At 30.7% G+C, this 27,623-nt stretch overlaps 2 protein-coding genes across 2 annotated transcripts; both read right to left on the minus strand.

Annotated features, from left to right (window-relative positions):
* Positions 1–13,204: 13,204 nt before the first annotated feature.
* Positions 13,205–15,395, minus strand: LOC124927621 (pollen-specific leucine-rich repeat extensin-like protein 3). Its single transcript, XM_047468074.1, has one exon. The coding sequence runs from the start codon at positions 15,363–15,365 to the stop codon at positions 13,215–13,217; it is 2,151 nt and encodes a 716-aa protein (XP_047324030.1). The 5' UTR covers positions 15,366–15,395; the 3' UTR covers positions 13,205–13,214.
* A 3,112-nt stretch (positions 15,396–18,507) lies between these two features.
* LOC124927442 (protein JINGUBANG-like) lies at positions 18,508–21,358 on the minus strand. The gene is made up of 2 exons (XM_047467846.1): positions 20,707–21,358; positions 18,508–19,555 (listed from the first exon to the last, which is right to left on the minus strand). The coding sequence occupies exons 1-2, from the start codon at positions 21,176–21,178 to the stop codon at positions 18,741–18,743; spliced, it is 1,287 nt and encodes a 428-aa protein (XP_047323802.1). The 5' UTR covers positions 21,179–21,358; the 3' UTR covers positions 18,508–18,740.
* Positions 21,359–27,623: the final 6,265 nt, after the last annotated feature.

A 27,623-nucleotide genomic window follows, 5' to 3' on the forward strand; every position in this document is an offset into this window, starting at 1 on the left:
AGAATTAATATGAAATGCAAGACTTACAGGATCTTTAAGCCATGTGGACTTTGTTAGAACTCTAACAAACAACTTCTTTCGTGCTTCGCAAGTAAACACAGTCTTTGTCTCATCATTGGTAGCTTCATCTTTCAACCAATTCTGTAATTGAACCAACAACTCATCATCAAATTTTTGAAGGGGATTGATAGTTAATGGATCATTCGTCTTTGGCTGTTTTGACAAAGAAGGGTTGGTGTAGTCTTCATCTTTCTTCTGCTTCCTCACTCTTTTTTTGGGAACTACTCCTTTAGGTGGAGTGTTGTATAATTGGAAGTCATCATCATCGTTCTCATCATTCCCAGCCCTCGAATCCTTCCCATCCTTCCCATCGTTCTCATCCTTCCCATCCGTGGCATCCTTCTCAACCTTGACTTTCTTCTCAACCTTCCCAACCTTGAGTTTAACCTTCCCAACCTTGGCTTTCTTCTCAACCTTCTCAACCTTCTCAACCTTGACCTTATCCTTCTTTTTCTCAATTATTTCTTGCATCATATCGGAGAGCAACATCTCCCCACCATCCACCTTTACATCATTCTCAGTCTCACCACCATCCACCTTCACATCAGTCTCAATCTCCCCACCATCCTCCTTCACATTAACACTCTCAGTTTTATCCTCCACCTTCACACCATCCACCTTCACATCGTTCTCAATCTCCCCACCATCCACCTTCACATTAACACTCTCAGTTTTATCCTCCACCTTCCGATCCGTCATCTCCATCTCATTCGTTATCATCTCCTCCACCTTCCCATCCTACAAAAATAGAATAACAGTGTGGTCAGCGTTTACTTCCCGAAACAACATTTGACTTCACTAAGTAAAACTTACTTCAGTTATATCCTCCACCTTCTCACTCTCCTCCTCCACCTTCCCATCCTTCATCTCCATGTAATTCGTCTTCATCTCCTCCACATTCCCTTCCTGCAAAAATAAAACAACAGTGTGGTTAGTTAAGAACAACAAAAGATAATTACTTAACGAAGCGTTAAGTACTTAACGAAGCGTTAAGTACTTAACGAAGCGTTAAGTACTTAACGAAGCGTTAAGTACTTATCGCTTCGTTAAGTACTTAACGAAGCGATAAGTACTTAACGCTTCGTTAAGTACTTAACGAAGCGATAAGTATCTTTATTTTACCTCAGTCTTGCCCTTCTTTTCCAATTTGCTCTTCTTCTTCTTCTTCCTCTCCTCCTCCATACTATCTAATTTGACAATTAAAGTGGCCATCCTTTGGTTGGATTTGGCTAATAACTGTTCGCACATACTAACAACCAACTTTTTCATATAAGCCTTGTGATTTGTTTGAGTTTCTTCGTAAGCTGTTTTCATCTCTTTGAGCTCCTCCTTCACCTCTTTGATGAGCTCCTCCTTCAGCGCTTTTACCTCCTCTTTCAGCTCTTCACATTTACATCCAACAGAAGATGTTGGAGGTAATCCAGGAGTAGTAGCGGATGGGGGGCTAGGAATGTTGGCAGGACTAGATTCATAAGCAAGCTTCCTCTTCAGGTTTACTGCTTCTTTGAGATTAAGCGCAGCCTTTCTCTTCCGGGTGTTTGGTTTGGAAGTAGGTTCTTCTTGTTCATCCTCAGGTTCACTTCCCTCCTCTTCATCATCATAATCCTCCTTCACTAACTTCCCTTCTGTAAATCCCTCAAAAAATTCATCAGTTGACTCATCTATTTGTTCAAAGTCCTCACCACTGTATAACCTCTTCTCCATGGAGGACTCTTCCATCTCAGTCAGATCCGTTGTCTCCAGGGCAGACTTTATCTCCATCAAGGTGTTCTTCCTGTTGGAATGATAGACTAACAACCTTGGGCGTAGAGGATCATTAAGCTCATTCTTTCTAGCAAATTTAGGAACAAAACCTTTGATGACCTCGTATGTCCACACTTGAAATGCCAGTGCAAACCCATAAATGTTATAAGCAAAAGGAGCATAAGGATCAGTAGTACTCTTCTTCTTCTTCTTATAATATTTGTGACTGAGATGTCTCATGTTCTTGTTCAAACCCTTGAGGGTGGCTCTAAAGGTCACTTTCCCCCAAGGAAATCGGAGGAAACTTTCCTCGTCTTCGACCATGTGGAGGATTTTGGCAAATACCACCCTCCTTGGGTCAAATGAAAGTAGGTACTGGCAAATCAAGCATACCAGCCCCATCTTCCAGGCATCTTCCTTATCTCTACATTTCAAAAAAGCAGTCTCCAAGTCTTGCATTACTACACTCGACTTCCCTTTAAAATATTTTACCAACAGAGGTGGACAACCTCGGCATTCTTCTTCGTTCACCTCAGGAAACCTTCCGAAGTTTAGGCCCGTCACCAAGGCGTACTCTTTCATACCAAACACAAGTTCTTGCCCATTGATATTGAAAGTAATCTCCTTGGAGGTTGAGGTTACCCTCCTAAGCAACATGTGATGTACAATAGTTCCTGAGAACTGCAACACTGGCGCAGAGACTATATATCGGAATTGGGTATTGTACACCTTCTCCACAAGATCCATTTCCTCAAACTTCGTTACAATCTTCTTAAGGCAGAGGGCGCTTTTCCAAGAAATCCGTCCAGGGAAATCAGGAACGGTGGTTTCTGCCATCTACAAAAGGAACAACAACAAAAATGTAAGATCATATACATAGACCACATCAAACGTTAAGTACTTAACGAAGCGTTAAGTACTTAGCGAAGCGTTAAGTACTTAACGAAGCGTTAAGTACTTAGCGAAGCGTTAAGTACTTAACGAAGCGTTAAGTACTTAACGCTTCGCTAAGTACTTAACGCTTCGTTAAGTACTTCGCGAATCCCTAAACCAGAAAGAATAACCAACAACCAGAAACAAACATGCAAATATAATGCAATAATCAATAACCAGAAACAAACATTAAACGCTAAACCTAACCAAATAAACTGAAAACAGCCAAAACCCTAAAACTAAACATGCAAATATGAAAACCCATAACCAAAAAAAGACATGCAACAACCAAAATAAAACTAACCTGAGATTTATGGGGAATAAATGATAGAGAGGGAGGACACGAGGGGGACGGGAAGATCGGCCTTGTCAATGTGTTCTTCAGTGAGACGGTTGTAGAGAGAGAGGAATCGAGAGGATAGAAGAGGGAAAGAAATGAATGTCCAAATGTTTTATTTTTTAAAATATATGGTATGGCGCGTGCATATACGCGCGCCTCTTCGTCTTCCTACGCGCGCGTGCCGAAGCGTTAAGTACTTAACGCTTCGTTAAGTACTTAACGCTTCGTTAAGTAACTAGCAGAAACGATATCATCTGCAAATATCATCACAGCCAAAAGAACAATCAATAAGATGAACCAATATGAACTAATAAACCAATATATGAACAAATATGAACATATATGAACAAATATAACCCAATATGAACAAATATGATTCAATATGAACAAATATCACCAAAAAGAACATATTTAGGGTTAGGGTTTCATTAAGAAATACAAATAAGAACATAAATCTGTTATATAAACATAGATTCGGGGATTAGGTTTCTTATCTTGTAGATTTCATTCATAATAGTCGACGTCGCCGGAGTTTACGCCGCCGGCGACAAAATCCGGAGGAAAGAAAGGAGGAGAGAGAAAGAAAATGAGAGAAATGAAAAAATTTGAGTATATATATCAATACCGTTTCACTTCGCGAAACGCGGAGTCCCTTCGCGTTACGCGAAAAGGGTAAAATCGTCAAAAAAAAATAAGTGGTCATCAGATCAAAAATTATTAAACATTACCACGGATGCAAATAGCCTTATTTGTAGGGTCATTTCATCCAATTTCCCTGTATATATCCTAACCTATTTGAAAACACATCTCAATATTTGGTTTGTGTGGAGTTGATGAATCCAGAAGTAATTTTTTAATATATTTGATATTAACAAACGTACGTTTGAAAAATGTTTTTTAATTGATATATTTTTTAACTAATTATAACTAATTAAAATTTAATGTTACTAAAAAAAATAATATATTTTTACTTTTTTTAAATCGATTAAGAATAACATCAAACATGACATGAAAAAAATAAATAAAATAAAAAACGTTAATCAATAAATTATCGAGCTTCTAAATTTTTTAGAAGAACGTTTAACTCTCCGACGGACTCTACTAGTTTTTCGGAACGAATCTCAGAAAGTATCATAATAATATCATTATAAAAGATACGCATCAAACGACTACGATCATTAAACATTCGACGATTTCTCTCAAACTAGGTAGTCTACCAAAAAATAATTGGGATAGTAACTTAAATATGTACGTCTGTTATATCAGACGCGTCAATCAAAACTTTTCAACAACTACCCAAAGACTCAAACATCACACAATGAATCTCAGTAATATTGCACAAAAGACTTCATATACTAGTCATCATCGACAATGCAAAAGTAAGTGAGTTGTTGATTCAACATTCCCGTAACACATACGACTAACTATAATTCAATTTTTTTTCATTCACATATCATCCGTAAAATCTTGGATAAAATCTTTGATTCCTAAAATTTCTCCCAACAAAAACTATATGAAATCATCTTAGCGAACAATTTGTAGTAATGACCCACATAAAAATTATCCATGTCATGACAACGTATAACATCTTGTTCAGACGGGAACACTTACTTGCGTCCTACAAAAAGTATAATTCTATTATATAATAAATTCTTCATAATGTTTAATCTTCTTTTATATCTAATTCGGCTAGCGAAATCACTAGACCGGTGATCAAATATGTCTTTAACTATGTCATTTTTACATATAACATTGGAAGCAAGCTCAAGATACGTCGTAGTTAGACTTTTGACACTACAACAAATGTCATCCCAAAAATTGATCAAAAAACATCCCCATATTGAATCTAGACTGCTCACGAAAATATTTTCACATAGAATAAATTTCCTTTCAAATACTATATTCCGCTAGATAATTAGATATTTTGGTGAACCAACTAAACCAAACATGACCATACTTATATCTGATCATCGATGCCCAAAGATTATTCGATTCCATTGCAAATTTGCTATATCATTTTGATAGAAAAGTTTTATTAAAAGAAATAAAATCTCGAATATTCAGGCATCCTTGATCTTTAAAACATTTAATTTTATTTCAACTAACTATATGACAAAGCTATGAGTTAGAAGATCCCCATAGAAATTTACACATTATTCTCTATATTTTCACTGTCACGCACTTGGGAAAATGAATAAAGACAACATATATGTGGGTATAAATGACAACGCACTCTTAATGAGGATTAACCGACCCCCTTTCAATATTATTTTACTTTCCATCTAGATAGTTTACATTCCATTTTAGTGATAATCAGGTCCCAAGAGACATTGGATCGTAATTTATCATTGAATGGCATACCAAGATATGTTTACGGAAGACCATCAATTTTGAACCCTAACACATTTGTCAACCTCATTTTTTTTCTATTCGAAACAAAATTTGAGAAAAAAATGTCTCACTTATTAAGATTAACTCGAAGACTAGAGCATGCATCGAATAACTATAAAACATTTTGAAGTTGCTTAAAATTCATGCATGCAGAGCGTGTCATCAATGAAAAACAAATATGATATGGAAAAAATATATATTCTGACTCACAACTCACTCCACGGATAAGTCCCAAGTTTTTTAAGAAAACTCTCATTTTTTAGAGGTCTTCCATAACAATAACGAACAAGAAAGGAGAGCGTGGATCATTATGTCTAATCCCTCAGGAGGTCTCAAAAAATTCATAAGAATTACCATTAACAATGACAAGAAATTTAATCGTTGAGAGACAAAATCTAATTCAACTAATCCATTTCGCACCAATTCTCATTTTGTCTATTACATAAAACAAAAACTTAATCTATCACCCATATCTGTTTTACAGACGATCTCTTCATCCTAGCCCATGCTGACACTAACTCTGTTAGAACTATCAAGGAGGCTCTCACCATTTTTTCTAATGCTACAGGTCTCAGAATTAATCAGGGCAAAAGCCTTGCTTTCTATGGCGGCGTCAAGGAGGAAACCAAAGCCAGCATATTCAGGATCATTGGCATTGAAGAAGGATCGCTCCTCATCCGATATCTGGGCATCCCGCTCTCCTCTAAACAACTCCAGATCTCGCACTGTCGATCTCTTATTGAAAAGGTAAAAAATGTTATTATGGGTTGGGCTACTAAAACACTTTCTTATGCATGACGCATTGAGCTGGTCACTAGAGTCGTTATGGGCTACCAATTCATTTTATGGTTTACCTTCCGTGAGAGACTCAATACCCGTGATCGGATCAAGAAGTACATGAGCATCCCGGATCCTAATTGCCTCATTTGCTTGGGAAATGAGGAGTCCATTGAACACCTCCTTGGGAACTTCCCCTTTGCCTCCTTGCTTTGGCACAAATTCTCTGCATCAATGAGCCTCCTCATCTTCCCAAACGAATGGATTGACATCAAGGACCTCGCCATCATAAAGACCAAGGGCAACGACTTCAACTCCAATATCTTTAAGTGTTTTTTCGCCAACATTGTTTATCACATTTGTATGGAGAGGAACGCTGGATCCTTCTCAGGAGTCCGCAACAATGCGAATACAGTCTAAAACAATATTATCACCGACGAAAACTCCCTCATCCGAACGTGGAGGCGTATTCCCACAGGCGAGAAAGTCACCCTAACCACTAATTTCATTGCATTTTAATTCTCAATTCTCATTTGTCATCTTTTATCTCTCTATTTTTGTACTTCATTCAGTTTGTTTTTACTCTGATTTCCTTTGAACTAATGTAACTCATTTGCCTTTTATGGCTTTTATATTATTGACGCTACACCGTCTTTCACAAAAAAAACTCTAAATTTACGTGATCATAAACTGTTTTGATATCTAACTTGACAAAAAAAACATTTGTCACATTTGACAAAACCATGATTGCACACGCAATATAAAGTCTTCCTTAATCAACCATTTATTTTCGAATTTAAATGGTGTACATGTTATTTCCATCATTCGGTGTTCCATCAAGATTGGTTGGTGATCTGGACAACTCCATGAAATGACTTTTTGAAATATATTACCAAACCCTCAAAAAATTGATTCACTAATTAAAATTTTATCAATACGAGAATGAATATGACACAATTTCCATTACCTCTCCTAAAGGTGAATTAACCACATTCCAAAGATAAATCGATAAGTTCAAGGTCTTCAATTGTCTCTAACAACTCGCGCATTAGACTACTAAGCCTACTAGCCCATTTTATTTCATATAGAGATCTAACTTTGTTCATGGCGCCCGTAAAAACAATTGGTAAATCCTAGAGACTAACCATGTTTTTCATTAAATAACTTTGATTTAAATTGTGAAACAACCGGTCCATAGACCGCAAAAATTACTCATCGAAAATTAACCTCCCGAATTCTTAATTGGGAGTATCTACCCAAATTAACATTCATTTTCTCATACATGTCTTCATTCCATGTCACAAGAATTTCACCCGATGCCCCTATGGAATCAAAAGCCTCCCACCCACAAAACCGTCACTTACATAGATCCCTAACGATCCACTAATCCATCTTTCAAATTTTAGTCGCACTAAAATAGTATATGCCACAACCAAGTGTTCTCATTAATGAGTAATGACTCAATGATAAATATCTTCACACCATCATTTAACTCATAAACGTTCTAAACAATAATCTTTCAATCATCGATAAAATCTAGTCGGAATAACCATTTCTCGACTTCGAGACACACTTTCTTATTTGCATATAACCCTCCACTAGATCATGAGATTTCTTCAGTTAACAATGTTGGTAGTTTTTCGATGAAAACAATGTGTTTATTAAGATATTTTTTCTCACAATAATGGTTACTTTTAATGTTAATAAATACAATAATTTTGATGTTATACAATATTTAAATATATTTATTTTCTCTCTATTATCTTCGTAAATTTCTCTAATAAGATATTGTCGTCGTTGACATTATTGTCAACGTCGGTCTTGGGGTAAGCCTAGCAAACTCACGGGATATGACAAGTGGACAACCCACTCCAATGCAGTCAATTTATTAAAAAAAAAGAATATTAGTTAAAATTACTATTATTTTAATATAAAGGAAATATTGGTTTAAGATGGAAAACAAAAAAAAAAATTGGTTATATATTTAAATTTAATTAAAGATAATATTTTTAACAATTTTTTACTGAAGTTAGGAAACCAAAATTTGTTTTCACATTTTTTTTACATGGACTAGGGTAGCCCAATCTTGGGACCAACACTAATTATTGTCATAGTTTTATTGGTGGTTATTGTCGTTTGACAAATGTTTAAGCATCTATAAAATATTCACTGTAATTTCTAAATTATAGTAGAAATATTATTGTGGGGGTAATGTTAATTTTTAAATTAAAAATAAAATTATATATTAAAATACTTGTATTAGTATTATTAATATTACCGTACATACAACAATTATATGTAATAATTTTAATTTTTTTCTTGACATAACAGTATATTTGAATTAGGGATCATAACAAGTACAAACTCGTCGGGTAATATGTATCAATCCTCGAACTCGGTTTTTATTTTACTATTCGACCCTAACTCCCAATCTGACGGGTATCTCTATTTGTACCTTCATCCTCGAGTCGTTGAGTACTTGATCCCCAACGGGTACCCATTACCTGATAAAATGTGAATTTATATTTATAATAAATAACATTAAAATTAATAATATTAAAATTTTAAAAACACAAATAAAAATATTACTTAATTTGTATAATTATGTTGTAAATGTTGAAAATATAACAACTTTATTGTTATTAGAAACTTAGAATTAAACAAAAACTAAAGAAATTAAAAGATTGGAGTAAGGTTGAACTTCAAAAATGAAAATTGTGACTTGAAGAGAGAAAAAAAAATTATTATTAAAAGAAATAAAGATGAAGAGTTCTGAGAGAAAAATAAAAAATGATATTAGCGTGAAGAGTAGGCAGTGGTAATTATATATTTATTGTAAATCTTGAATGATTGTCATAACATTGAATTTGAATAGTCATTTTAAATTTTAACAAATATATATATATATATATATATATATATATATATATTAATATATTCGGGTATCAGATTTCGGGTATGGATGACAATGGGTACACGTCTATCCGATACATGTGGGTATCCGATAGTCGAGTTCGGATATTTTAAATTGGGGTCGAGATCAGGGATGGGAAGTGAAAATGATTATCAGATCGGTTCAAAGTTGGGGACGGGAAGTGTGCAAAACTCAAACCCAATACCCAAAATATTAATAATATATATATATATATATATATATATATATATATATATATATATATTATTAGTTTAAAATGATATTTCAAATTCTACGTTATTACAAATTTATAATAAATATATTATTTATTTTACTCGTATCCGTCAACATCATTTTAATTTATCTTCCGCATGACTTTAACTTCACTTCCTTTTATAATGAAATGTTTTCTCTCTTTACTCACTCTTCACTTTTTTATCTTCAAATTTAACATTACTTCAATTTTCTTCAACCTTCTCTTTAATTTTGTTCTCTTTAATTTTGTTGAATTTTAAATATGTAATAAAATAAAATTGTTATATTTTTCAACTTCTACGCCATAACTTGTAAACTATACAAGTAAGTAATATTTTTATTTATGTTTTTAATATGTAGTATATTTTGAAAATAATAAATATAAATTCATATTTTAATCGGTCAATGGGTACCCGACGAATCGGGGATGAGAATACAAATATAGATATTTGTCGGGTTCAGATAGTAAAATAGAAATCGGGTTCGGGAATGAGTATTTTATCCCCTAAAGGGTAAGGTACCCGTTACTATCCCTAGTTTTGGATTAATTTGAGTTTTGTACACTCCTCATCCCGACTCTAACTCGATTTAAAACATCTGAACTCAACCATTGAGTACCCACAAATATCAAGTATACGAGTACCATTGTCATCCCTAATTTGAATTAATAGATTGTTTATATTATAAATCATATAAGTTTATGAATAAACAAATTTTGCATCAAAATTAAAACTATTATCCAATTTTACATAGATATTTTCATTTTATCCTTCATAACCTTACTAAATCCATTATTTATTTATAATTATCTAATTAAAATTTTATAGTCAAATGTGAGATTTAGACAAACATTATATTAAAAACAATTAACTTAGGATAGCCCAAAAATTCGTCCAGACTGAAAATAAGTAATATATGTTAAATTAATGTACAAATTATCTAGTTGACCCTCCAATTATTTTAATCGTTTACTTTTAGTCTTTAAATTATATTTTTTAAACAAATTATCCTGTAAACTTTCAGAAAGTATAACTAGTGGTCCTTATGTCAAATGTTTTCGTTAAATATAATGTCTCAAACTAAAAGCCCTCCAACTATTGTGATCGTTGACTTTTGGCCCTCTAACTATTTTGATTATTGCATAACTAGGATGATTATTGATTTTTAGCTTGAAAATATTTTACTCTTCCTTATCGAGGCAATTTATCCTTCTTCAGATTTTTATTTCATCCGCGAAAAGTCATTATTGAATTATTTATAATTAGGGCTGCAAATGAGTCAAGCTCGACTTGAGTTTAACTTTGACCAAGTTCGAGTTAAGCTCAAATCGTCTCGTTTAATATTCGAGTCGAGCTCGAGCTCATATAAATATTTATTCAAAGGCTTGTCGAGCTTTTTCGAGCCTCATAATAAATAATATATTTATTTATTTTAATATTAATACCTAAAATTTAAAATAAATATTCTTTTTACACAAATATTTAAAAATAATTTTGTTCAAGTTTTTCAAGTCGAGTCAAGTATTTAGGTAAATAGTCGAGTCGAGCTCGAGCTCAAATTTATAAACTTGTTCGAGCTCGAGTTTGAGTCGATCTAATAAATATTTAATCGAGTTGAGCTCGAGTTTAAACTGACTTGACTCATTTACTTGCAACCCTATTTGTAATACAGATAAATATATATTGATAAATGTTAAAGTAATTGGAGTGTTACCTAGATAATTTGTCATATAAAAACCTTATTATGACAAAAGAAAATATAATATAGGTAAGGTAGATAAATATAAAAATATAGTATGAGAGATAATATATATATATATATATATATATATATATATATATATATATATATATATATATATATATATATATATAAATTAATGAAAATAGAGAATTATTTATTTTATTTTTAAATTTATTTTTATATTAAATAATATATATATATATATATATATAATAAAGTACATGTATATTATATATATATATATAATATATATATATATATATATATATTATATATATATATAATATATATATATATATATATATATATATATATATATATATATATATAAATTGTATAATATATTGAAAAATAAATTGTGAGTGAATATTTTTTTAATTATAGTAAGAAATATATAATTATTTTATTAAATATGAAATGTCTCTATCAGAATAGTTAGAGGTAAAAAATATTTGGTTAGAGCGTTATGTTTAACAGAATGATCATTGTGACATTTTCCGAATGTTTAAGGACAAATTGTTAAAAAGTTATTTAAAGAATAAGAGTAAGTAATCAAAATAATTTGAAGGTCACCTAAATTATTTATCCTAAATTAATTGAATTTAATTTTAGTTGGATCTTCCTAAATCAAAATTGACTGGTTAGAAAATAAATGTTTCGTTATTAGAGAGCAACACAAAAAGTATATTGTTTAATATCAATTTAACCAACACAAAGTAAATTGCTTAATATATCAATTTATCTCTTAAAAACATAAGATTTTATAATTCTAAAAGAGCTTAACGATTACAAGTTTAAGTATCTATTAAATTAGTAAAACTTCTATGATTTCAAATTTTTAGTTTTTAAATTTTACAATTTTAAAATTTTATAAATTATTTTTATTTTATAATTTTATAGAAATAAATTAAATTTATATTTACCCATTGAAAAAATTATAATTTATTAAAGTAACTGAACTTATATAATTTTCTTTTATAAATGGTCTATGCAATTATATTATGAAATGCAAATAAATTTATATAATTAATTTGTAATTATAATTTTTATTTTTTTAATTAATTTTGTATTTAATTATATGCATATATATATATATATATATATAATAATAATAATAATAATAATAATAATAATAAAATTTTATGGACAAACTTGATTTTGTGAATTTATAAAATGTGCAACAATTTTAAATAACTTCGCGCATTGATCAAACTTCATCTAAATTTCATATTTATTTGAGCACTCCCGGTCAACCAAAATAATAAATGCATCTTTAAAGATGAAACCACTATTAATTAAAGAAAAGCAAAAGAATTTGTTATATATATTAATGCAATTTTTTTTGGTTGAAACATAACTTATATGATGTGAATGAAGTATAAACAAATTAATTAACCGAAAATGTGTTAATGTAAAAAAATAGATTATAAGAAACCAATGTATTTAAAATATTTATCAAAATTAGATGACTAACCTTTTTTCATAACAAATACAATGTAAACCATCATTATTATTATTATTATCAATTGAACTTGATCTAATGATAAGGTTGAATATAAGCACAATTAAAATAACGTTTTCAAGATTCGGTATATATATAAATTTAAGTTTCTAATAATCATGATTAAATATGATACTCCATTTTTTATTTTTATGTTAAATATTATTTTTAAGAGGTTTTTCACCATTTTTACTATAATCTTGATAAAAATTATATTATTATAATGTTGTAGTATTTAAAAATAATAAATAAGAACATTACCCTATTATCATTTTAATATGTAGATAAAATATATATTGAAAAGAAATATCAAATTTAGAGTATTTATGGATTTGTATTGCATACAATACTAACAATTTCATTTCATGACCACGATGAAACCACAGCATTTTACATGTGAAATCTGTCTCTCGATCTCCAAAGAAAAGATTACACATTAGAAGCCAAAAGAGATACAAATAGTTATCAAAAGAAAAACCATCTTCTTAGAATGAGAATTTGTAGGATGTTGTGCACATAAAATATAATGATTAGTAGAGTTTACTTGAATGTGTGGTTTAGTAACCTGGGAATTGTGGTGGAGGCGGCGAGGCATATCGGTATCCTAGGATTGGTGGAATATAGACATCATCATCGGATGTTGGTGGTGGAGAAACTGTCGGAGAAGGGGGAGGTGAAGATTGTTTTGGCGGTGGTGGGGAGTGGGTAGGTGTTGATGAGTCATGAGAAGGCTTTGCCGGTGATGGAGGAGGAGATTGGACTGGTGGAGGTGGGGGTTTTGGCCTGGCAACTGGCGGAGGTGGGGATTGAAATTGAGGAGGAGATTGGGGTGTTGCGGGAGATGGCGGTGGAGGAGACTGAACCGGCGGTGGTGGGGAATGAACTGGTGGTGGTGGGGAATGAACCGGTGGTGGAGGAGAATAGACCGGCGGAGGTGGGGAATGGACCGGTGGTGGTGGGGACTGAACTGGTGGAGGAGGAGAATTGACCGGTGGTGGTGGCGACTGAATTGGTGGTGGTGATTGGGCATGTGGAGTAGGGGACCTATGATGAGGTTTTGGTCCGGCAACAGGTGGTGTCTTAGGAGATGGAGATTGAGTGGGTGGGGACTGAACCGGTGGTGGTGGAGAATTGACCGGTGGTGGCGGGGAATGAACCGGTGGTGGAGGAGACTGCATTGGTGGTGGTGATTGGACATGTGGAGGAGGAGACCTATGATGAGGTTTTGGTCCGGCAACAGGTGGTGTGTTAGGAGGTGGAGATTGAGTGGGTGTGGCCGGAACTGGCGGTGGTGGGGACTGAACCGGTGGTGGAGGGGAATTGACCGGTGGTGGAGGAGAATAGACCGGTGGTGGAGGAGATTGAACCGGTGGTGGAGGGGACTGAACCGGTGGTGGAGGAGAATTGACCGGTGGTGGCGGGGACTGAACCGGTGGTGGAGGAGAATTGACCGGTGGTGGCGGGGACTGAACCGGTGATGGTGTGTCATTTGAATGAGAACCGCCGCCGCCACCACATTTAGCCTTACTACAATCAACATTTTTTCCCACAACCATATTGCAAGTCTCATTAGACCTTTGCTTGGAACGACCAACTATACAATTAATCTCATCATCAATCTCCAAATCATTCCTTAACCCAGGATCACACGACCCCGCTGCACTATTGAAGTAATTTTTCGAAAACGTGAGACTAATCAAACTCGAAATTTTACAAATATTATCCCCAAGTGAACCTGTCAACTTATTTTCAGACAAGTCCAATTGTTCAATCGATTTCAAATTGCTAAATGTCTCGGGTAAGATCCCCTCAAACCCATTCGATGAAATGTCCAAAATAGTCGTATTTCCTAGCAAACCAATCTCGGAGGGTACACAACCGCCGAGCTTGTTGTTTGTAAACAATATCTCATTAAGTGTATTTCCCATTTTCCCAATGCTATTCGGTATGCAACCCTTAAAATTATTATTGGATAAGACCACCACCGAGGCGGGAGAATTACCCATATTTTCGGGGATGTATGAGCTGAATCTATTGTCATTCAAGAACAAGCCATCAAGATCTTTGTTAAACAACTCATTTGGCAACTTTCCTTCGAAGTTATTGTATCTAAGATCCAAAAACTTAAGGCTTGGCATGGAGAGTACAACCATTGGGAAAGGACCAACGAAACGATTATTGCTTACATCAAACTCGTGCAAAATCGCGAGCTTCGAGAAGCTTTTAGGGATAATCCCACAAAATCGGTTCGAGTTTATATGAAAAAGGGCAATGTCGGTTAAGAGTCCCAACTCAATAGGTAAGTACCCCGCAATATCGGCACCGTTTAGATCCACACCCGCAACCACGTCGAGATTGGGATCGTCTAGTGCCGGTGCACAATAGACACCGTTGTATTCACACACATTGGGCCCTTTCCAATTGCTTGTGAATTTCGTCGGGTCTGAATATATGGCATGCTTCCACGCGTCGAGGGCAATGTAGGCTCGTCTCAATCTCGGATTTGGGAAAGAAAATGTTAGGTTGACCTTACATTCATAGTCGTCGGGTAACTCTCCACTTTTATGGAGTTCGCGACGCGTGATTAAATTGGCTTGTGCCTTAGACAAAACCGAAGAGAAAGATAAAAATAGAAGCACGACGAAGGGGATGAGAACGAGGCCGCTTGAGGCGGCGTTACCTCGAGAGGCCCCATGACGACTACTCATCGATCTTCGTTTCGTAAGATTGTGCAAAAAAATGACGAAGGATATGCGCGAAATCAAATAGAGTTATAGGAAGAGGAGGGGATGAGATATTGATGAAAACATAAGGAGAGAAATTTGAGGGCTTCTTGAAATAGGCTGCGGCTAAACTTGGTAAGATTTGGTTTTTAATAAATTGATTGGATGACTACTTTTAGTGTGTTTGTGATTGTTTTCTTCCCTAGATTTCTGTTATAAGGGTCATAAGGCAGAAAATTTAGGACATTTGTTTTCTAATTGTATTGATGTATATTTAACATTTGAGTAACTAATTATTATTTTAAAAGAATAACTTGTAATTTGTCAATAACTCAATAAGGATGGGGTAGTTATTATTTTCCTTAATTGAAATGGTACAATTTAATATGATGTGATTAGTTGTTAAATACATCTATAATAACTCTAGCTTGTCATAGATTAATACAAGCAACATTTTAAATGTCCATATCTCATTTAATTTAATTGAATGTAACAAGTTTTGCGTGAAGTTTATAATTTTGCCTTTTTATTTTGAAACATTAAATGAGATATGGAGGTTTGGAAATAAAAACTCACATTTCTTTTTCAAATTTTATCACATATGCAAAAAAAAATATATATGTATAGTTACAAAAGTTTGTTTTTCATTGTACTTATAATAATCAATTCTTTAACACGATTCTAATAATTTAGATTCATCATATTTGATAGTTTGAGCCAAATAATCACGTTATAATATTGAAATTTTGCAATTTTTTTCATCCATCATATTGAACATGATTCATTCTCAACGAATTTACATCTCCTAATCTATTCTTTGACTATTAGTTTCTAAAAAAAAAAAAAGTTAGTCAAAATATAAATAAGTGTCTTAGAACATTTGTGAGTACCACACTAATATTTACCACTTAACATATTGATCATCTAAATTTCTTACTAATTCGTAAATTTAGAAGTTAAATTTATCTCTTCTAATCATTCATAGCATACTTAAAATCTTAAAATAAACAAACTATATGATATTAATTCCATAGTAAGTTGATTCAAGTAATGATTTTCAATTGTCATCCCAAAATTGTAAAATAAACTAATTAAGGTAGCTAATTAAGTGATCAAAGTCGGTGTCTAAACAAGTTCAATTCTCATTTCAAAAATTGAGATTGCAACCACCAAACTCGAACGAAAAATACAAATTCAATTATATGTCAAGAATATTCTCAAATGAAGTAATCGCAATTTTTAAAATTAAAAACAATAATTATGATAAACAAACAATGTCTTTACATACATTAAATACTAGTATAATCCTATACTTGATAAAATTATAATGAAACTTGACCCAAATATATTTCTTAATTAAAAGTAAGAGTGCTTGATTAATATTACTTTATTTTATTTCTCAAAGTTTTTATAACAACTAGCATGTATCCCGTGCATTTGCACGAGTAATAATATAAAAAACCGTGAAAAAAATATTACGGTAAAATTTTTATGGGCGGGTTAACCCAATATCCGATCCAAGTATCCATTTACTCTCACATATATTCAAATTAACCACAGCTCTTAACCCGGCATCCGAAAACTTTAAAAATTAAGCATCATTATATATATATATATAGATTAGTTAGTTAAAAAATTGAACTTATATTGTTAAAATGTCATGCGTTTATCAAACTTTGGATTGAATTTAAAATATAAAGTGTTATTAGCCTAATTGGTTAAAATGTTGTACTTGTTTTTGTTATGTTGCAAGTTCGAACCATATTAATAACATTTTTAACTTTATTTTTAACTGTTTTAAGTTTATGGCGCGGGTCAACCCACAATCCGACCCAAGTATCCATTTACTCTCACATATATCCAAATTAACCATACCTCTCGACTCGACAATCCGGACACTTTAAAAATTAAGCAGCATTATATATATATATATATATATATATATATATATATTAGTTAGTTAAAAAGTTGAACTTATATTGTTAAAATGTCACGCGTTTATCAAATTTTTGATTAAATTTAAAATATAAAGTGTTATTAGCCTAGTTTGTTAAAAAGTTGTACTTGTTTTGTTAGGTTGCAAGTTCGAACCATGTATATAACATTTTTAATTTTATTTTTAACCGTTTTAAGTTTATGGGCGGGTCAACCCACAATCCGACCCAAATATCCATTTACTCTCACATATATCCAAATTAACCACATCTTTTGACCCGGCAATCCGAACACTTTAAAAATTAAGTATCATTATATATATAGATATAGATATCTCTATATATATAGATATATATATATATATATAGATATAGATATATATAGAGATTTCACCTTTATTTGATTTGCAAATATTTTTTTAATTAATTTTTATTTATTACCACATTTATTTTTATTTCTTAAATAAAATTATAAGGTAACTAAGAAGTCTCGTTCCACTTTTTATTACATCATAATTTTGTGTCCCGTTCAACGTTATTTTATAAAATAAACAATATCAAAGAAAAACTAATTTTCTATTCCTCCTTTTTCTTAAAATTAATAAGAAACAGATGGGTAGGTAGATATTAATATTAAATAGAGATAATAATAAAATAAAAAATACTTAAATATTCACTAATTTTCCTTTCACTAAATTAGTTAAATTTAATTTAATTTAATTCAATTCATATCATTAAATAAATAATTCTTCTTACTTGTTTTTACAACTTTCTTTTTCTTATTTAAATTTGGAAGGATAGTGACCGGCCACTACTCACATTATTTATTGCACATCAACATGTTTTATTATTATTATTTTATCAAACCAATAAATTTATATTTTTTATCCAACCAATATAAATATTCATTACAAAATTAGAATCTTTAAGTTCAATTCAAGTTTCATTTGATTACCAAACAATAAATACCAAAACAAAACATAATCATATTTAAGTATATTAAACAAGACCTTATAAAAGTAGAATTTTATGGCATAATAATAAAGATGGAAATCCAATAAAAAAAACTCATAATAGTACATCTCTTAATTATCCATAAATAGAAACAAAGAAAAATAAATACTATTACAAGTTTGACAATTTTCTACACAACTCTAATCAACTTGAAAAAATATATATAATTTATAAATGGGTTAAATTAAAAACTGAAACATAGACCGATCTTCTTAATATTTATAATAAATCGGACATTACATAAAAAAATAAATAAAGCTGTGCCCATCTCACACACATATATGTTGCCTCTACATACATATAAATAAATTATATAATTAAAAAAATTCCAACACACCGTGGCCATGGAAGTCCATTTTTGAATTTAACGAGAATTAATTCCTTATGACACCAACTAAGTCGTATCGGAAGATCAAAATTTTCCGGACGCAGATGGTATCGAGCTAAACGAAGCATCCATGTCCGGAGGAAAATTCATTGCACCTTTCTCCGACACACACCAAACTTTCACCGACTTATCCAAACTGCCACTATAAACAACCCATTTCTTATCATCAGCCGTAGATTCCTTATGTTCTTCAACTGCCAAACATTTAACCGGACCCGTATGCCCGTTTATAACCGAAATACAAGTATGACCCGCTGCCTCTTTTTTCCAAACATATATGGTTTTATCAGCCGACCCGCTAAATAAAAGACAACCCGCTGCTTCAAGACAAAGAACAGCTAGTTTATGTCCTCTAAGAACACCTCCATGAGAGAGTTGTTTTTCACATTCCCAGAAATTAACAATTCCGTCTGATGACCCGCAATAAAGATCCGAACCCGATTCACTAACGACCAATGATGTAACAGCGGTTTCTTGTTTTAGTAATGTGTCTACTAAGGTGTGTTTGGTTACTTTTCCTTGAATTTCTCTACGCCAAGCTTTAACTGTTCCGTCGGCGGAACCAGTGAAGACTAGACCGCCGACGCTGGCGACGACGGCGTTTACGGCGTCGTCGTGGGCTTTGACTGATTCGAGACATTTTGAATTTTCTAATCGCCATACTTTGAAACTGCGATCCCAGGAAGCTGAGTATAATAATCCATGTTCTAGGTTTAGACTTAGGCAGGAAATTGCGTCGCAATGTTTGATCCATGGAGCGGTTTTGTTTTTCTTTACTTCTATGTAGTTACTTGGTCGGAATGAACATTTGAATATGTCCATGAAAGTTGGCATTGTACCTGGTTTTGTAATGGTAATGTGTATAAGTTTCAAAATATTATAAATTTAGAGAATTTCTTAATTATAGAGTTGGTTTGATTTTGAGTTATTTGAAAAAAAATTAAAAGAAAAATTAATAAAAAATTATAATGATACCCACAATCATTAAGTGAAAATATAATATTATGAATTTAAAATATTTTTTAATAAGTAAGTTAATTATTTTAGTTAAATTATTAAAAAAAAACTCTTAAAAATAAAGTATTAATAATTTGATAATGAACCCACTAAAATAAGAATTTTTTTTAAAAAAAGATTAAATGTCAATAACATTCATAATAATAATAATAAATAATTTAATTTTTAAATGGATAAATGATGATACATTAGATTAGATCTATTATTAATACTTTAATTTAGAGCTTAGAGGATGTTTGATGTAACATATTTGAAAATAACTTATTTATCATATTATTTGATGACTCTTGCAATTTGAATTATTGAGTTATGATTTGATTAAATTATTTATAAAATTTTAATTAATTTTATTGTATTTAAAAATAAATAAAAATTAAAAGAAAAATACTTTAATAATTTAAATAAAATTATTAAAGTATTAATTAATACTTTAAATCAAACAAACTCTTATGTATTAGGTAGTCTAATAATATATATTTTTTAAAAGTATTATTTTATGAAAACTATTTAAAAAAATGAAAATATCAAGAAAAAAATATATTTAATATGAAAAATATAATTAAATTAGATGAAAAATAAGTCTTTTTAAATTATAAAAAAAAAGGATATCATTTTTGTGCTAAATAAACTTTTTTTTCTCTCTATAATAAGTTTAATAGCTTGTTTGATATTGAGTTTTAGGATAACTTTTTAATCAAAACACATCATTACATATATTTTTTTCAATTATTCAATTTATAATTAAAATATTAAAAAAAAAAATCTAAATGAAAAAATACAACATCCTATTCAACCTATTTTGTTTTTATCTAAGAAATTTCTTTATTAAAAACATAAAATTTTCAAATAACCCAAAATCAAAGTCATGTCTCATTGTCACATTTTATGTGACATAAGAGAATTGACTTATTTTATGTATAATGATGTATTATTAATAAAATGATTAAGCATGAAATTAAATAAGAATTTGTACCAGATCTCTTATGAACCTTCTCATTCTTAGGATGAATTTTCCAAACACGAATCTTCCCATCTTGATGTCCAGTAAAGATCTTATCACCAGAGATTATAATCGCCTTAACAAGACCACTGTTAGATTTAAACGCAGCAAATTCCTTCAAATTCTTCCAAACCCTAATATTCTTACTGTCAGATCCAGTGTAAAGAAGATCCTTAATTGCTGCTAAAGAATAAATATGTCCTTCTTCTCTAACAATAGATCCAATCAGACTGTACGAATTAGAACCAGAACTATCGCCGCCGTCTGAACCACCGGCGCTAGACCAATTAGGTTTAGCAAATGGAGATGGTTGGTTCCATGGTGACATCATCATCGGAGAACCTTCACCACTCATCCTGCTTGGATCGAAGGTAGAGAAACTACTGTTTCTTAGATGGTAGTCTTCTTCGGTCATGCTGTCGGAACCGGAATGATTCGCCGCCATTGATGGGGTTTCGATGGCAGACTGTGTATAAATTTTTTTTTTTTTTTTGGGTTTTGTGTTTAGGTCATGTATGTAGAAGCTATGATGATGATGAAGATCAACAACCCAGAAATGGAAATGGAATTGAAAGAATATATAAGGAAAATGGAATGATGGGTTGTTGAAGAAATGAAGAGGGGGAAAGAGAGAAGGAGAGAGAAGCAAAGGCGGGAGAGGAGAGAGGAGGAATATTTATACAGGTCAAGTGAGGAAGAAGGAGATGAATGGGGGAGACGTGTATGGATATAATTATTTTACGGATCCGAATTATCATTAACTACGTTCATTAATTAGTTCTTTTTTTATTGGTCATTTCTTATTTACTTTGTAAAAATAAATAAATCAAAGTCATTTGTAAGAAAAATGGGTTTAGTTCTTTTATAGTATAATTTGAAAAATAATTAATTTTACCTAAATTAACTTTATGTAATTCAATTAAATTTTTTATATCAAATTTAAAGAAAATCATTTTATTTTTATAATTTTTAAAAATAATAAAGATGTGAAAATATATAAGGTAATACTACATGGTTTGGTTAAGTTTAATTTTTCACTAAATGTCTATAAAATTACATCTATTTTAATATAAGTTTATTCAGGATGATTACCGAACTAATGATATTTTTTTAGGATTTTCGAGTTTATTAACATTATTTTTTTAATGTTTGTTTTTTATTAACATTTTTTGTTTATATTTTAAATGGTTAATTTGGTTGTGTTAATTTTGAATGTGATTGTGATAATTTGGTTACTTTGTTTGTGTTTGTGTTTTTGTATTATGATCATTAGACATAAACATCTCTTATTTATATAATATTGCACACAAAAAAAGAAAAAAATAATAAGAAAAAATCATTGGTTCATTCCTTTATGTTGTTATTTTTATAAAATAAAAGAAAATTAAGAAAAAAATTATTCTAATTGTATTGACAACTTTTATGGGTACATAAAACTTAATGGTTTATCAAAATGGATAATGAAATCAGAATTATTTTCTTGATAAAGAAAACATAATTATTCTACTGATTTTATTATTTATAAGCATTTAGTTAAATAATTAGATTATAAAGACTTGTTTAAACAATTTAAGAGTTTGTTGAGGTGAGATTTTGTCAATTTTATTCAATTACATCGAATAACTGTTTTGTCTATAAAGATTATTTATATTTAAACGGTTTAAAAGTTGATTCAATCAAAATTTTATTGGTTTTATTATAGGAAAAATGGCTCTGTCTTAAAATTAAATTGTCTTGGCCGGGTTCAATTACATTGAATAAGTATTTTGTCTAGTTAAACTTGATTTATATTTAAACGATTTACAAGTTAATTCGATTGGAATTTTATCGTCTCCATGATATATAGTAATAATTTAAGAATATTAAAAATGATCAATTCATTTTTCTTTAACTTAGAAAACTGTCACAAACCTTAAAAACCTTCACATATCCTTAAAAACGATCATTTGTCTCTTTGTATATACACTATAAAATGCATAAATTGTTTATATATTTATTTATGTTTAACAAATTAGAACTCAATCCAATCCATAAGCATGTGTTGCAAATCACGTTAGTAAAGATATTGTGGGAAAATCCGTTAATAATTAATTAAAGTTTTAAAATATCCTGTTAATTACTTGTATAATATATGATTGTAATGACTGATGAACATTTTAAAATATAAATAACTATAAAAAAAATAAATAAAAACACTAGTACCAATTGAAAACCTATTCCAAAGTATATATATTTTATTCATTTTGTTTAAATAATAGGTTTGGTTCAATCGATATTTTATTGAAATGCACTTTCAAAATATTGACATTATTTTTTTTTAATCTCAAAGTTTCGATATTACATTTTATTGATTGGTTATATCTGAAAGTTATATAACTTGTAATACTGAATAATCTTTTCATGGCATATAAAGTTTTTGAGATATTTTGATAATCATTAAGAAAATGTAATTTTAAAATAAATAAATAATAACACAACCTATAATCTTATCTTTTGTGTACATATTAAGATTTTAAAGGGATTTGTAATTTATTTTAGTAATATGGCATTGTTTTTGTATACTAATGTAATCATGTTTGAATAGGGTAAAAATAAATATGTTTACATGTGTATTTTGAATAATTTTTTTTTTTTTGTAAATGAAGAATAAGGCAAAATAAGGCTTTTAGAAATTAGTCATTAATCAAAAAAAAAAAACTACATTTTCTTGGCAGCCGCCTAATTTATAATATGATGTCCATGATCTACCAAACCCCCTTTTATAAAAACTAATATGTATAAATTCTAAAATTTAAAATATGTTAATTAATATTACATAATATATTTTTATAATATTACTAAGATATAATATATATATACATGAACTTCTTAGAATTCCTAACAAATTTAGAAAATTTCAATGCTATTTAAATTTCATCTTTACCATTAATGCATGATAACTTGTATATCATGAAATTGTTTAGGAATAAAGTTTTTCCTTTTTTAAACTTCTTTTTGCTATAATGTTATAAACTTATTTTGGAAGAAAATAACAATTTTTTATTAATCAAAGAAAATAATGAAAAATATGTAATTTCTTAAAATCTATCTTCAATTCTTAAAATAAAAAAAAAATATCATTTCTTAAAATCTATCATCAATTAAAATATTAAAACGAAGAAAAAGTCTAGTTTCACTTCTTTTGAAATAATCATATAATGTTTTAAACAAATATTATAAAATCATATAACTGAATTATTATAATTAGTTATATTTTAAAAAATAAAATCAAACTAAATAATATTATTCCAATTTTATACAAACACATTAGCTTATTGATCACCATTTTAAAATTTTTGATTCCCTATTAAATATAAAATAACACTAGTGGTCATAAATTATGGATAATGGCTAGCATATACATGTGGGTAATGTTGTTGATGGAGAATTGGAGATTCCTTAAATTTTGCATTTATTTTTTTTATTTTTATTTTTATTTTTAATATTAAACAGTCCCAACATCATGTGGAATATATAGTTGCCTTAATTTCTTCTCAGTCAATCACACTCCATAACATTCTTTATTGCTGCCCACAGATTTATAATTTCAACCATTTTACAAAAAACAGCCACATTTTTTACAAGGGAATCCTATTGGCCTCTCGTTTATACTTGCCTCTTCCTTCTATCTTTAACAATTATCTAACAATTATCGCATTCTAGCTGTTGCAAAGTTTGTATTAAAGTTGCATTCTTGGTATTATGGCATGTCCAAGGGTGACGCCGAACTAGGCGACCACTTAGGGTTACTCCTTCCCCGGGTCACTCAACCCTAGCTATTTCAGAATTGATTTTCAAAAAAAAAAAATTACATTGCTCATCATCTAGATGAATTGAATGGACCATGTATAAGCTTATAAAAAAATTGTTCTTTTTCAAAAAAAATGTTAAGGGTTATTAATCATTTTTAGTAATAAAAGTGATTTTTTTATACACATAAGAAAATAAAAGAAGAATGTTGAATTTTAGGGTTATGTTTGAAACCTTGACTCAAGCCTAACCCCAAACCTCAAATAGCCCTTAAGATACCTTTTGAAGTAATTAACTCTCATACATGCATGGTTGTTAATATTGCTTTATTGCACAATATATGGTCAAGTGGAAGTGAATCTTTAAAAGATATTTGTTTGTTAAGAATTGCCAAAAATAGTTATGTTACAATCTTTAAATCTTATGGATTATGAATGGTAGGTATATCCATACTGAGCAAAGTGGAACAAAGGAATATAAAATGGTGACCACTGATTTTGAGTGGGACTAAAATAGGAGAATGTGTGTTACATATTGATGATTCGATGACAAGTCTTGGAAAACATAGTATAGGGACAACCATTTTCACAAGAAAGACCTGGTTTTGGAAATGAGTGTTTGATAGAATTTAAGGAAACCATCATATTTTGAGGTTATTCTTTCCTTGGTTGCATTAATGCACCTTGCAAATTGCAAAATGCACAAGTGTGTGGTAGGTCAGGTGTCATTTCTTAGTTTTTAATGATATTTGTTAAGCTATCGTTTTTTACATCATCATTTTTTAATTTTATTTAAGAAACGCTTACGGTTGGTTTCGATTTAGCCGGTTAGATGCTCGATCGATTGGTTTGTTCGTTCGCAAAAATCATTAAACAAAAATACAATTATATATATTATATGAAATGGTTATTAAGAAAAATATTTATGTATTAACTATAATTTCTAAACAAATTATGTATATTTGTAAAATTTTAACCATGATGGATCAGTTTGACGATTTGACCACTACTTTTTAAAAAAAATAAAGAGAGCTAGCATTACATCTAGATGAAATCAAACTCGTGACATTTTGGTCTCTTAAGTCGATTCTTACCACTGGGTTACCTTGGTGGGGTGCGGTTCGACCACTACTAATTTGGTCAATCAAATTATTAATTCGATTAAGTAGTTTTATAAATTACTAGTCATTCAATTTGATCAATTCGATTGATTTTTTGTTAGACTAAACCGATTTATAAGTTTCGATCCATTTTATTTATCTCATAGTTAACTATTAGTAGTAACAAAATGAGAATAAACAAGGTAAATTAAGAAAGTTTAGGTTATTTAGGCCTAGATCTTTTATTTCAATCGCAATAGGTGAAATTCAATAAGAGGTATCCAATAAAAAATTATTGTAATTTTTCCTTTACACTAGTAGAAAAGTGGTTATTAAGGAGGGCATGAACTCTCGAAGAAAGACTATATGCCTTCGGTGAAGCAACTCACCAAGGGTGATAAACGCCCTCGGAGCATCTCGGTTATAAATCTCTCGGTGAAAAGAAAAAGGCTTTTGCGAGGGCGTACGAAGTCCTCAGAGATAAAATAAAACCGAGAACAGTTAAAGCCCTCAAAAATGACTATTCTTTTAATTCCGAGAGAAGCGCAAACGCTCTCGGAGCATTCTTTAAATTTATTAACGAAGCTTTTCTTTCAGAGAATACTTTTCATTTATTAACGAAATCATTTGAAATGCTCACGGCTATAATATTTATTTTTTTGAAATAAAACGTTTATAAACCTAATATTACCTATTTTAAACAAAAAATTTCAGACCTACATACACAAATTATAAATACCAAATTTCATACCAAAATCCCAATAATCCAAAAATACAATTATCCAAAAACTTAAATCTCAATTCATTCAACATTACAATATCTAATAAACCAAAATCCCAATTAACCCATAGTCAAAGTTTTTAGAGATATAAAAAAACATCATATACCAGATTGATCCGGAGGTGGAAGTGGAGGATATCTCGCCATAAACGTCGCCAACTGGTTTTGAAATTCTTCCATTTGTCTTTGTGACTCAAGAGCTTGTCTTTCAATTTAAATTTGCATTTGTCTTTGTGCCTCAAGATTTTGTCTTTTTGTCTCTTGTGCTTCTCTTTTAGCCTCAAGTGTTTCTCTTTGTGACTCAAGAACTACAGCCTCTAGTTGTTCTCTTTTTAAAGCCTCCTCTTGTAATTCAGTACGCAACTTCTAAACCTCTTGCTCCATCTATTGAGATTGGCTTCCACCATGCAAATTTCCTCTAAACTGGGTGGGCCTCACGCCGGATCCCATTCCAATGACCCTCTTGTGCCCTTGTCGTCCAAAAACGTTCTCGGTCAGCTCATAATTGGACATATCAGGATTTCTTTCGAGCGTCTGACGCATCGCATCCTACAAAAAGAAACAATAGTTGATTAATTAATTATAAATTAATAAATAAGTGAAATATGAAGTATACACTTACAATTTTCTCTTATATATGGGGATCCACCACACGAGTAGAGTCGTCACCTGTTCTTTTTTTACTGTGTGTCTCGTAGAAAAGTTCAATGTGTGATGACTCTATACATGTAATCCTCTCCTATTAAGATTAAATGTTAGTATTGTTAATTATCAAATTATAGTTAATATATTATAATGACTCTTGAATACATATACTTACCATTTTTGTTGCCACGTGAGAGAATGACATTTTCCCCGCATGATGTGTCATTCGAAGATTCTTCCTATTTTGTGAATTTTTTCTCACTTCTTACCTAGTTTTGAAGACATCAATTAATACTTAATTACATTATAAACAATGATGTATAAAGTTTAGAATTTAAAGATTCACACGAAAATCGTCTCGGAGAAAGTGACGATCCAAAATATAATTTCAATCATCTTCCGTATATTCATTTAGTTTGTGTGCTTTGATAGCTGCTATATCCCCATTATGAGCTTTAACATTATTCCGGTTGATATCACATCAATACCTATCCCAAACCACCTTAACATGTTCCATTATATGTTTCTAATAATCAATATGTTCCGGCACTACCTCAAAACGATTCTGCAAAGACA

This window comes from Impatiens glandulifera, chromosome 2, assembly GCF_907164915.1.
Source record: "Impatiens glandulifera chromosome 2, dImpGla2.1, whole genome shotgun sequence".
Taxonomy (NCBI): Eukaryota; Viridiplantae; Streptophyta; class Magnoliopsida; order Ericales; family Balsaminaceae; genus Impatiens; species Impatiens glandulifera.

Excerpts from the sequence above, each read along its gene's own strand:
- LOC124927442 (XM_047467846.1), bottom strand. The coding sequence starts at position 21,178 with ATGGCGGCGAATCATTCCGGTTCCGACAGCATGACCGAAGAAGACTAC. Across the intron at positions 19,556-20,706 it reads GAAGGTTCATAAGAGATCTG|GTACAATGCCAACTTTCATG; the intron begins GTACAAATTCTT and ends TTACAAAACCAG.
- LOC124927621 (XM_047468074.1), bottom strand. The coding sequence starts at position 15,365 with ATGAGTAGTCGTCATGGGGCCTCTCGAGGTAACGCCGCCTCAAGCGGC.